The 13,514-nt window shown below is 41.7% G+C and overlaps 1 protein-coding gene across 1 annotated transcript in view; it reads left to right on the plus strand.

The window, feature by feature from the left end:
* Positions 1-13,514, plus strand: part of ADGRG4 (adhesion G protein-coupled receptor G4) — a gene marked incomplete at both ends in the record, with an annotated part of 89,717 nt that overhangs the window by 10,100 nt on the left and 66,103 nt on the right. The window contains one exon of the mRNA XM_084259028.1: positions 2,411-3,025. Coding sequence (XP_084115154.1) covers positions 2,411-3,025 — 615 coding nt within the window. The remainder of the gene's footprint in view (positions 1-2,410; positions 3,026-13,514) is intronic.

The following is a 13,514-nucleotide window of genomic DNA, read 5'->3' on the forward strand; positions in this document are numbered from 1 at the left end:
CTTCATCTGAGTATATTGCAGAGGAGAGGCCCTTGTAGACCATATGAGATTATGAAACATCCTCTTTTGAGGGACAGGTAAGCCTTGGAGATTTATGCTCACAATAATCGTTTTTTTTTTTTTTTTTAAAGCATGGGTTCTGATGAACTAGATGCAAGAGTTATTTATTTATTTATAATTTTTTTTTTATAGAGGCATGTTTTATTATTTGTTTGTTTGTTTTTTTGTTTATACAAGCACTGGGTGGTACAGTCAGAAGCACGGGAGGGTGAGAGAATTCACCAGAGCCAGAGCAGGGAGCAGAGCAGGCAGAAGGACCAAAGTACACTGCTGAGGGGAGCAGCGGGTGTGGCAGGAGAGGTCTGAGCGCCATGTGGGACCCTCCTCTGGTGGCCGGGGAGCAGCCGGGGATTGAACTGGCGCTGCAGAGGCCATGGGCAGCTTCGCAACCCAGCACTCAACCGCTGCGCCACCGGGGAGGCCCACAATAATCGTTCTTAAATGTTATATTTGACGTCATTTTGGATGGTTGAACAGAAAAACAATGTTCACCAGCCATAATAAAGACTTGGCAATTTCATAGTGATTATCACTTTGTAGGGTGATCCCTTAATTTCTCAGCTGCATGAAAGATGATAAGATAATCACATGAATCCGGGACAGACAAGCATTTGCTCATCTGCCACGGACAGTTCAGAAATAGCTGCTTGGTTCATGAATGGTGTGTATTCTGGCACATGGGTGTGTGTATGTTTTGCACACATGGTCAGACATGTACTTGTTTGCTTTTGTAAGATATTCTGCAGAGGATTGGAAAGAAGGAATACTGTGGAGCTAGAAAATATCTAGAAGTTTCCAGAAGCAAGGAAGTAGTCACTTCTGGCCAGCCTCTATAGTGTGTTGTTAGTGTTTTAGAGTGGATGGTCTCATGCTACAGCTATAATTCAGGGAGAATTATGCTTTGTCTTGGACTGTGCTGGGACTAGAATAAGTTTGTTGTTTGGCAATCTTCAGATATCTTCCTAGTGGCTTGGGAGATATCACCACTCATCAAGTTTCCTATGAATCACAGGGAACAGTCAATTACCATTTCCATAAATATTCCCAAATTGCCCACCCAAAGACTGTGCTCATGGACATTTCCTTTGGCCTTATGAGAGGGCTCTGCATGCATCATCTCACTCATCTTCAAGCCATCTTGCAAAGTCAGCAGTCGGGGGTGTTTATCTGGCATAAACTCTTATGTAAATGGTGGCCCTCGGAGTTGCACAGATACAACATCTGGCCCTGAACACCCATTTTACTGAAGCAAACACTGAGACATTGGGAGGTGAAGTTACTTGTTTGAAGTTGCAAAGCTGATGAGAGTCCGAGCAGAGCTTGCAGCCCAGGCTTGTCTGACTTCAGAGCCAATGTAACCGGGTCCATGGCCTCTTAAATCTGTCACGGCCTCCTCAGGGCGGAGACAGAGGAGGGAATCAGAATACATGCAGGGACCTGCTTTTTCTCCACTTCCTGAATGTGAGCAGAAGTCCTGGGTCTTCAGTATTGTCCAGCTGGTCATCCTTCAGGCCTCTGTCAGGGCTTTCACTGAGAAGCAATCTTCAAAGAGAAAATCAGGCCATTTGGCTCAGGAAAGACATTGGAGAAATAAATTGCTGTTGCACCATGAATAGAATAAGGCTGTTAAGTTGATGGAAATAGTTATCTTTTGATTATACAGGTGAGGATTATGTGCAGCAAATTTTAAGTCCAAGCTGCCTTTTTGTTGGCTTCTTCCCTTTCTCCCCACTAGCCACACACTTTTTTTTTTTTTAAAAAAGATCTATTTATTTATGCATACAAGACCTGGGGTACAGGCCAGAGGTGTGGCAGGGGCGGGTGGTGGTGAGATGATTCACCAGAGACAGATTGGGGAACAGAACAGGCAGATCTGCTGAAATACACTGCTGAGGGGAGCAGCGGATGAGACAGGAGAGGTCTGCTGCGCCACGTGGGTAACTTCCTGGCCAGCCTGAGATTGAATTTGTGCTGCAGAAGCTGCGGATAGCTCCACAGTGCTGTGCTTAACCCATTGCACTACCAGGGAGGCCCTAGCCACACACCTTTAACTGCCTCCCTAAACTGTCCAGCTGGTGTGCGTTCTGCAAACACTAATGTAACTTTTCACATTAACCCAAGCAAAGTATAATTAGGAAGACATAATTTTCTTTCAAGAAATGTCACATGCCAATGTCAAATAGAGATGATTTTTGTATATCCACTATTATAGCTTATTTGCATCAGTATTGACTCTCAATAGTATAGTGCAGTCTGGATTTGATGAAATGTCTAAAGCAGATTATAAAATTGACTTTTTGTGAACTGAGATTTCCTTTTTTCTTCTTTTCCCTTCCCAAAATTTGCACAGATGGACTTTCACTCAAGGGAAGAAGACTGGATTTTTATGGAAGAGCTGACACCTACGTAAGCCTGACCAGTACTGTTCCTGAACTGAGTCGATTCACAACATGCATTGACCTGGCATTCACAGATGATAACCCAAGTGATTGGATGGCTTTCTCCTATATTACTAATAACACCTTCTTGGGCAGAGAAGACATTGACCTTGGACTTGCAGGAGACCATCAACAGCTAATATTATATAAGATGGGCAAGATCTTTTATATCCATTACCACCTGACTCCATTACACTGGCATACAATATGCTTGATATGGGATGGCGTGAAAGGCAAATTAGAACTCTTCCTGAATAAAGAAAGGATACTGGTGATTATAGATCAACCACAAAACCTGGCACCTAATGGGACTCTGATTCTAGGACACTTGCTCAAGAAGCGGGACAGCCAGATTAAAAGTGTCATACCAGCCTTCAGTGGCAGCTTGTACTACTTTCAACTCTGGGACCGCATCCTGGAAATTGAGGAGTTTATGAAGTGTTTGGATGGAAACATAGTTAGTTGGGAAGAAGATGTTTGGCTCATCAACAACCTCATTCCCACTGTTGACACGAGGCTGCGCTGCTGTGAGTAGCTTGTGAATTGTCTGCCGTAGTGAGGGGAGCGATGATGCTGTATACCCCAGACCACTTGTAGGCCAGGTTCTGTCTTCCTCTGAGGGACCCACAGTTGTCACAGTTTTGTCATCTGCTTGTTGATGTAGAGCAAATACCATTGTCTTTTATCTTTCATTTTGATAATTTCAACCTTACAGAAAAATTGCAAGAATGGAACAAAGAACTTCTATATACACTCTACCCAGATTTAATAATTGTTAACATTTCCCCCATGTTTTATCATTCTCCCTCTTTTTCCTTCTCCCTCCCTACACACACACACACACACACACACACACACAGAGTTTCCTAATCATTTGAGATTAAGTTGCAGATATAATGCCTCATTACCCCTAAAATCTCAGTGTGTATTTCTGCTTCTGTAGCCGCAGCACGACTATGAAAAACAGGAAATTTAACATTGATACACTACTAATATCTAAACCATAGTCCATGTCCAACCTTTGCCAATTATCCTAATAATTTCTTTTATGGATCCTTTGCTTGGTCCAGAATCCAGTTCAGGACCGCACATTTACATTTAGTTAGAATGTCTCTTCAAATTCTCATCTGGAGCAGGTCCTTAGTCTTTCTCATCTTTCGCGATACCAATTTTTCCCATTACTGCTGATGATAACTTAGATCATTTTAAAAATGATTTATCTGTTTATGCATTCAAGAGTTGGAGTGTAGGCCAGAGGTGTGGGGAGTGAGAGGATTCACCAGAGACAGAGTGGGGAGCAGAACAGGCAGATTGACTGAAATACACTGCTACACTGCTGAGGGGAGCAGCGGGCAAGACAGGAGAGGTCTGCTGTGCCATGTGGGTCAGCACCCTGGCCAGGGATCAAACTTGTGCTGCAGTGGCTGCTATAGCTTCCTAGTGCTGAGACTTAACCCCTTGCACCACCAGGGAGGCCTGATAACTTAGATCAATTGATTCTGGTGATGTCTGCTAGATTTCTCCACAGTAAAGTCACTATTCTTTCCTTTGTTATAATTAATAAGCAATTTCTGGGGAGATATTTGAAGGTTGTGTACATATCTTGTTCTTATCAAATATTTACCCAGTTGTACTTCATCTGTAGAGGATTCTTGCCCACCTAACTCATTACTACCTATGATGGCTGCAAAATGATTTTAAAGACTCTTATTTTTCTACATTTATTAGTATTCTATTATAAGGAAAAATGTTCTCTTCTTCCCCACATAACTTATTTATTCCTTCATTTGTTTTTGTGTTTATATTAGCATGAACTCATGGATTCTTTTATTCAATGGGTTATAATCTGTCGCTCACTTCCTTTGTTGCTCAAGTTGGCCCAGATTTGGCTGGTGGGAGTCCTTCAGTTTGGTTCTTGTGTCCTTTTTACACGTCCCCATAATTTTTGGAGCACTTTACTTTCTAGCACTACAAGATATTACAGGCTCATCTTGTACTGTCCCTGCTCAGCTTAAGAATCAGTTGTTTCTCCAAAGAGACTGGGTTCCTTTTTTTTCAATTTTTTTAAAAGATTTTATTTATACAAGAGCCGGGGTACAGGCCAGATGTGCAGGAGGGTGAGAGGATTCACTAGAGACAGAGTGGGGAACAGAACAGGCAGACTAACGAAATACACTGCTGAGGGGAGCAACGGATGAGACAGGAGAGGTCTGCTTGCCATATGGGACCCTGTCCGGTGGCCAGGGATCGAACCGGCGCTGCAGAGGCTGCAGACAGCTTCACAGCGCTGCACTTAACCACCTGCACCACCAGGGAGGCCCGAGACTGGGTTCCATTTAGTGGAGAATGAATGGTATTAATATTTATAAAGCCAATTCATTTTTGAGAGCAGTGATGATGTGGGAAAAATGCTTGGAATAGAATTCTTATAAGAGAACTTGCCTTTTGGAGTTACACATGCATTTTCCTTCTCTTTTCATTTTTAGAAGGAAATATAGGATTGTTTTTCTCTGTATAACATCCTTTTCCCCTCAAATCTTAGCTTATCCACCATCATCAGCAACAGTCCTGAAGGTGGTTAAAGTCCACGATAACAGTATCAAAATACGATTTTTTTCTCTTTTCCTGAAATGTTCACTTATTGTTAGAAGACCATTATTTATTGTTCTTACGGATTTGGGGGAGGTGGTGGTTAGAGAGGGGATGGGCTAGATCCCTGCCTTGGAGGGCTCTCACAGACGAGGAGGTACGTTTTCACCAAGTGTCTGAAAGGGGTTTGAGTTCAAGGTAGAGGCACATTCCAGGCAGTTTCTGTGTTTCTTTGAGATTAGACTCATGCAAAGGAACTGGAAAGCTGTTCCTTTGAGCTACTACCTAAAGGTAGTTGGGTTTCCTCTTTTCTGAAGCTTGAAAATAAAAGAGAAAAGTCCTAGCTGGCTCTGATCACAAAGCAGAGTCAGGAACCAGTAGGTTATGCCTGAACAGCTCACCCAAAGCAGTTTAAAGTCACTTTGTCTTTCTTCTATGCAACTGGAAGAATGACTTGATTAAATCTGTAGGCTTAGCAGTTGTCTTTGGAAACCTAATCTGTCCAGTGAATTGCCAAGGCCTTTCCTACCACTTGGCTGGTAAATAACTAACCCTAACTGATGTGTTCAAGTGCTCGAAAACCCTCATAAATTTGCTCTTTTGTACACTTTTTTTTCTTTTTTTACCATTGCTTCCCCACTCCTGCCCCCTTGCCACACTCCCATCTCCTTACCCCTCCCAAGTCTGTACACTTTTTATTTTTTTAAAGATTTATTTATTTATGCATACAAGAACTGGGGTACAGGCCAGAAGTGCAGGAGGTGAGAGGATTCACCAGAGACAGAGTGGAGAACAGAATAGGCAGACTGACTGAAATACACTGCTGAGGGGAGCAGCGGGCGTGACAGGAGAGGTCTGCTGTGCCATGTGGGTGGCTCCCTGGCCGAGGATTGAACTTGTGCTTGCAGTGACTGCGGATAGCTTCATAGGTTGTGTCTCATCCTCCACCACCAGGGAGGCCCTGTACACTTTTTTTTTTTTTAAAGATTTATTTATTTATTTATACAAGCACTGGGTGCAGTCAGAAGCACGGGAAGGTGAGAGAATTCACCAGAGCCAGAAGGGGAGCAGAGCAGGCAGAAGGACTGAAACACACTGCTGAGGGGAGCAGTGGGCGGCCGGAGAGGTCTGCGCACCATGTGGGACCCTCCTCTGGTGGCCGGGGAGCAGCCGGGGAATCGAACCGGTGCTGCGGAGGCTGCGGGCAGCTTCGCAACCCAGTGCTCAACCACTGTGCCACTGGGGAGGCCCCCTGTACACTTTTTAATGTACAACCCATCCTCTTTGTCTGATTAAGTCCTGGGGTGGCAATATATATAACTAATCCAACATAGCAAATAAACAAATAAAACAACCTAACATGGCAATGAAGCAAAATCAGTGGAAAATGTTATTTCTAGCATTCAGGCTTCTTTAAGTGTTTTTTCCAAACCTTAAACCAGGGAGTCCAGAATGGCCTTGATGGGCCAGAAAAGTCCTTGACATTGTATGCAATGTGCTAAAAATACAATGTGGAATTTTAAATGACAAAGCCTACAGTTTCTATCACATCCTAAAATAATCTGTAATTACTGTCTTTTACGAGGCTCTTCCCATGAGCCAGGATTTTATACATGAGAAAAAAGAGGCTTAGACGGCCTCCCTGGTGGCACAAGAGGTTAAGTCTCAGCACTATGAAGCTGCAGCATGAGTTCAAATCCCGACCAAGGAGCTGACCCCTACGGCGCAGTAGACCTCTCCTGTCTCGCCTGCCGTTCCCCTCAGCAGTGTATTTCAGTCTGTCTGCCTATTCTACTCCCCACTCTGTCTCTGCTGAATCCTCTCACCCCCACACCTCTGGCCTACACCCAAGCTCTTGTATGCATAAATATATAAAATAAATCTCAAAAAAAAGAGAGGCTTAGACAGGTTCAGTAAATTGCTTAAGGTCACCCATCAAATAAATAGTGGAGCTGGAATTTGAACATAGATTGGTCTGGCTGCAAAGCCCATGCTCTTTTCACCCCCTACAGCATGTCTCACATATTATGCAGGGTGATCTTAAGGGGTAAGTGACTCCCAAAGGTTGTGAACCGCTATTTTAGTAGCTTCTTTAAAGGGAGCTGCTGGTGCTGATAACCACCATCTGAGGAAATAGACTGTTAGCCGCAGTCACTGCCTGCTCACTGTTGAAGGAGCTGTAACACCACAGAATTTCTTCTACCTGGTCATATGCCATCTGGGGGGAGGGGGGCAATTATATGAATAAATAGGAGTGATTACAACATGTCTAGCTTCAGCTTTTGCCTAATAAATTGGTATTTATAGTCCATAGAAGGATTATGACCTTTAAAAAATAAATTTTAATGAGCACATTGCTAGGTTACAAATCTCAATAAATCTATTTACACATGAATTATATATGTATATATTTATATATTCATGAGAACAAGGCTTTTGGGGAACATTTGCTGAAAACCGTGAACCCTACCTGGGTTTAATAAACTAGTATGCACTATAGTTGGAGATGTCACAGGAATATTTAAACAGTGCAGTGATAAATGCTAATAACAATAAAGTTGTTAGCATTAGTAATTTAGTTTTGGAGTAGTTTTTAAGCATCTTTTCTTGATTTTTAAGTATTACAAATACAATACACAATGGTTGCAAATACAATAATCTCAAACATTGTAAAAGTGCATGAAGTAATAAAGTAAAACCTGTCCTGTGTGCTCTCCACAGACATGTCTATATTCTCTGGATCTGTAAGTGTGTGAATATGTAGAGTTTTAGAAAACAAAAATAATACATGCATGCATTTGTTCTACAATTTGATTTATTTTTAGCTTAATATTATCATGGACACATTAGTACATTTAGATCGACCTTATCTAGTCTCAAGGCTGCATATATCCTTTCTATAGCTGTATTATACATTAACTCGCTATTGATGGACATTTAAATTATTTCCAATTTTTTGCAGTTACAAATCATACTCTAATAAATTTCTTTTTTTAAAAGATTTACTTATTTATGCATATAAGAGCTGGGGTGTAGGCCAGAGGTGTAGGGGGTGAGAAGATTCACCAGAGACAGAATGGGGAGCAGAACAGACAGATTGAAATACACTGCTGAGGGGAGCAATAGGTGAGTCAGGAGAGGTCTGCTGTGCCATGTGGGTCACTTCCCTGGCTGGGGATCAAACTCATGCTGCAGTGGCTTCACAGTGCTGAGACTTAACCCCTTGTGCCGCCAGGGAGACCCACTAATAAATTTCTTTGTATATTTATTTTGGTTAATGTGAGCTTACTAGAAGTAGAATTTCAAGACAGGAGAATATAAGCAAAAAATAATTTGTTAATCTAATTCTAGACTATATAAATCTATATGATGAGATTATATAAATAATCTTAGGATAGCTAAAATAATCAAATATTAATAATAATTTCAAGAGAATATAAACTTTTACAATGTAAATTGATTTACCATTTTTGTCATTTCATTAATTTAGCTATTCATTAAAGTTATTTTATTTTTGTGGTGAAAAGGGGAGAGTGGGGGTCCAATGAATTGGGGGTGGGAGGTGCACTGCCTAGTGCAATAGAATAGGAACACCAACTGATTTATTCAATGAACTCCCTTGATAGAATGAAGTTGTTTCCAGTTCTTAGCTGTGACAAAAGTCTACAGTGTTTTGAAAAGGAATGGATGGTGTCAGGAATTTCTTAAAGTCGCTATTAGGGGTTCATCACAGGCTGAAGTTTCTTTCCAGCTGTGGTGAGCATAATTTCCTGATCTCAGCCCAGATGTGTGCCCCAACAAAGGACTTGTTCTGACTTATGAATGTATGAAGATGAAGAGTTTTCCTAAAGGTCTGCAGATTAAATTACTCTTAGTTATGCATTTAAGAAAACCCTTCTTCGAAAAGAATGAGATAACATGAATTAAGCCCATCTTGGGACTCTATATGGTACCAAAACATAGGCTAAGCCCTGTATCTGTGGTGTTGTTCATTTGCTAAGATTTATTGATTGATCTAATGCTCCAGTTGCTTTGAATTAGTTTATGAACTGATCATTCTTAAAATATGCAGAGCTTGATTATATAGTTTGTAGACTTTCTTGGCCCACTGTTAAGGCCCCTGTGTAGCTCTGATGGGAAAGTTTCCATAGTGTTGGGCACTACAAGCTAAAAGGCAATTTGGTTTTGCCCTTGTACATCAATTCCCTGTTTTTCATCATGAGAAATAAGCAGGACCTGTTTGTAGTTCACTCAAACCTCCTTATTTGTATTCTCCTGCACAGGGTGACATCCTCCTATAGATTCAGAGATGGAAACTCTAGCCTATTTCTCTCCCTATTGCAGAATTCATTTTTCATGTCCTTGCTTGGAAAGTGAATACAGACATCATTTTGAAAAAATTTTTTCCATCCTCTTAAAGATGCTCATTTCATATTTTTTCTACCCTACAAGCAAATCTGTCGATGGCAGTTTCTGGTCACCATTATCTCTCACAAATCTAATAAACACACTCTGAATTATATTTACAGGGTCGTGATTGAAGGAAAAACCAGATGGGATATGTGGACTAGAAAAACACAAAGATTTAATATGAAGTGATATACCCAAATCACAAGCAGAATTTGGCACCTTAGCAAATGTTCTACTTAATATTCTGTTGGCAGGTACATCTGCAACAAAATGCCTCATAAATATTCAGCTACTCTATACCTCTGTTCTCCAGCTCGCAGTGATTACAATAATACAATTTTGTCTATAGTGAAGGAGCAAATGGCAATTAAGCCCACAGGCCTCTGTGAATTAGCCTGGATTATCCCCACTTTCAAATACAGAGACAGCGAAGCTCATGCAAACCATTTGTCAGTGATGAAGTGTTCACGAGTGGGAAAAGAGCGAAGGTGGCAACATATCCTTGCAAACCCTTCGAAGTTGGAGGCCAAACTCCATGTCTTCTGTAGTCCCTCCAGTACTAACGAACGTCCAGTTATGGCTCAACTACCTGTGCAATGCGGGTTTTTGCATTTGCTTTTCTTTTTAAATTTTTTTTAATAGAGGCATGATTTATTTATTTGTTTGTTTGTTTGTTTGTTTGTTTGTTTGTTTTGTTTATACATGCACCGGGTACAGTCAGAAGCGCGGGAGGGTGAGAGAATTCACCAGAGCCAGAGCGGGGAGCAGAGCAGGCAGAAGGACCGAAGTACACTGCTGAGGGGAGCAGCGGGCGGCAGGAGAGGTCTGCGCGCCATGTGGGACCCTCCTCCGGTGGCCGGGGAGCAGCCGGGGATCGAACCAGCGCCACAGAGGCCGCTGGCAGCTTCGCAACCCAGCGCTCAACCGCTGCGCCACCGGGGAGGCCGGCATTTGCTCTTCTAAATTGGATTATTCGAGATAATTATAGATTCACATGCAACTGGAGATTGTATACTTTGGCCAGTTTTTCTCCATAGTAACACTTTGCAAAGCTGTTGTATGACAACCAGCATATTGACATTGATATACTCCACTAGTTATATTCAGATTTCTCTAGTTTTACCTTGTACTCATTTGTGTGCATGTATTCAGTTCTCTACAGTTTTTTTTTTTAAAGATTTATTTATGCATGCAAGCACTGGGGTACAGGCCAGAGGTGTGAGGGGTGAGAGGATTCATCAGAGACAGATTGGGGAGCAGAACAGGTAAATCTACTGATATAGGGGAGCAGTAGGCAAGACAGGAGAGGTCTGCTGCACCATATGGGTCAGCTCCCTGGCTGGGGATCGAACTCATGCTGCAGTGGATCTTTTAGGCAGAGTCTATTTCTCCTGACTATGTCAGTGTGAAATTGAAGACATGCACTTAGGGGGCCTAGACAATTGAAGCAATGCCATATATTCTTCTACACATTTTACCTGTGGAAACCCCATTTCCTGAACACTGGGCCTTTCTGGGCCTCATCTCTAAATGCAGGGATTAAATACAATCTCCAAAACCTGGTTCAAAAAGTCTGTGATTTTATTTTATTTATTTATTTTTAAAGATTTATTTATGCATACAAGAGCTGGGGTACAGGCCAGAGATTCGGGGGGGCTGGGTGGTGAGAGGATTCACCAGAGACAGAGTGGAGAACAGAACAGACAGATTGACTGAAGTACACTGCTGAGGGGAGCAGCGGGCGAGTCAGGAGAGGTCTGCTGCGCCCTGTGGGCTGCTCCCTAGCTGGTCGGGGTTCGAACTCGTGCTATAGAGGCTGCAGATTGTTTCATAGTGCGTTGCTTAACCCCTTGCGCCACCAGGGAAGCCCTAAAGTCTGTGATTTTAATTAAGAAAAAGTTGAGTATCTATTAAAAAAGACTTTAAGAAAAAGTTGAGTCTTTATTAAAATAGACTTTACAGGGAAAACTTGGTGCTTTAATTCCTCTGGGGAAAAAAAACAACAACACCTTTTATTGGAAAGATTCAATGATAAGGTTGCTGAAATACACAAACCCAGGCTTCAGGTTCAAATGAAACAATGTGAATTGTCATATCCTGAGAGATAGTGGGGCCTTAAAATGCCACCTGCTTGTCTATTTTGTTCAACTCATTTTTTCTAAATCTTATGCTTCTTTTTGAGATGGTTACTGGAAGTGTTAACAACAATTAACATCTATAGCTCAGCCCTCTCTAGATAAAAATATCATTCCTAGCTCCCATTCTCTGTGTTCTGAAAGTACTCCCACTAGTTACTATGGATTCCTCTAATTGTGCTCTTTAGGGATGCTGCATTATGGATAACTTAGGCTTCTGTGGTATTAGCGTTTTATTGTTTTCCTAAAAAGTGAATGCAGCTCAATCATTAATCATTTGTAAAGAAGTGGGAAGTGTGAACTCTTCTCTCAACAATTAGTGCATTCCTAGAGCGACTCAGGCTCTGCAATGTCACACTTCTCAAATGTGATGTAAGTGACACTTTAACAGGTTTGCTAAGCCAATTGGCTATGATAAAGCAATTTGCAAAAATGGAAACCAAGATCCTGGCAATTCTCCTTTTATTTGGAATTATGGACAAATTTGAAAGCAGAGAGCTATTTTTTTTAGAAAGCTTGAAATAAATACTGTGTTGGTAAAATAGAGCAGTTTTTTAAATAAGACCCAACAGAATGTGAATCTCTGATAATTAAAACAATTTTGTAAAGTGAAGAACTATTTCTTAACTTTGATTTTCCTCCTTATAAATGTGTGTACATTTGTCAATTCATCTATACAGTCTGATTGCCACCCAATTTATTTACTAATGACTGTAAAGTCCTAAAGAAATCCTACATACATCTCAGGATTTCCAGACATACAAATTAAAAAGAATTTGATGTTTAAGACAGTGAAACAAGTTACTAGATTGTCTACCATCATAATTACTCCTCCACAGTTCTTAATATGCTTCTCAGGTGCTTACATTCAAAATGCTAATTTCCCAACAATAAGCATGCATGATTTAATTTTAGGTGATTTGATCTGGAGTAAATTATGACTCAGTCTTGAATTTTACTATGTATCTTTTTTTTTTAATAGAGGCATGTTTTATTTATTTATTTATTTGCTTGTTTTGTTTTTGTTTATACATGCACTGGGTACAGTCAGAAGCACGGGAGGGTAAGAGAATTCACCAGAGCCAGAGTGGGGAGCAGAGCAGGCAAAAGGACCGAAGTCCACTGCTGAGGGGTGCAGCGGGCGGCAGGAGAGGTCTGCGCGCCATGTGGGACCCTCCTCCGGTGGCCGGGGAGCAGCCGGGGATCGAACCGGCGCTGCAGAGGCTGCGGGCAGCTTCGCAACCCAGCGCTCAACCGCTGCACCACCAGGGAGGCCCTATGTATCATTTTTTACTTGCATGTTCCACCATCACCCCAAATTCCACTTATCCAGTTTTTCACCAGGTATTTTTCTTCAGGGAAGGAGTCATGCCGTAAGCTATACACATTTGTCACAGAACCTAGACTGGTATTCACAATACTTGTTAAATTTCACTGACTTGAATTGAAGCATAAACTAGGCTCTAATGGTCTTCAAACTGGGGCGCCGTTCCAGGGGGTATGCAGACAATTCTTTAGAGTGCAGGAAGAAAATATCGTAACTTGTATTTATATTTATTTTGATAATATACTTTTGACATTTCTGCTTTTTGTGTATTTTACCTTATAAATGCGTTCCAGAGTAATCCCATGGGAAATTGGGGTGACCTGCATGTGAGTCCTCACCAGCACTTAAGAATTCAAGATGAGGGGCCTCCCCTGGTGGTGCAGCGGTTGAGCGCTGGGTTGCGAAGCTGCCCGCAGCCTCTGCAGCTCTGGTTCGATCCCCGGCCGCAGGCGAGGGTCCCACCAAAAAAAAAAAAAAAAAAAAAAAAAAGAATTCAAGACGAACCCAAAAGCTGACATGCAGAGAGAAATGAAGGGAAAAAGAAAAAGGTTTATT

The sequence above is a fragment of the Talpa europaea genome (genome assembly GCF_964194135.1).
Source record: "Talpa europaea genome assembly, chromosome: X".
Classification (NCBI taxonomy): Eukaryota; Metazoa; Chordata; class Mammalia; order Eulipotyphla; family Talpidae; genus Talpa; species Talpa europaea.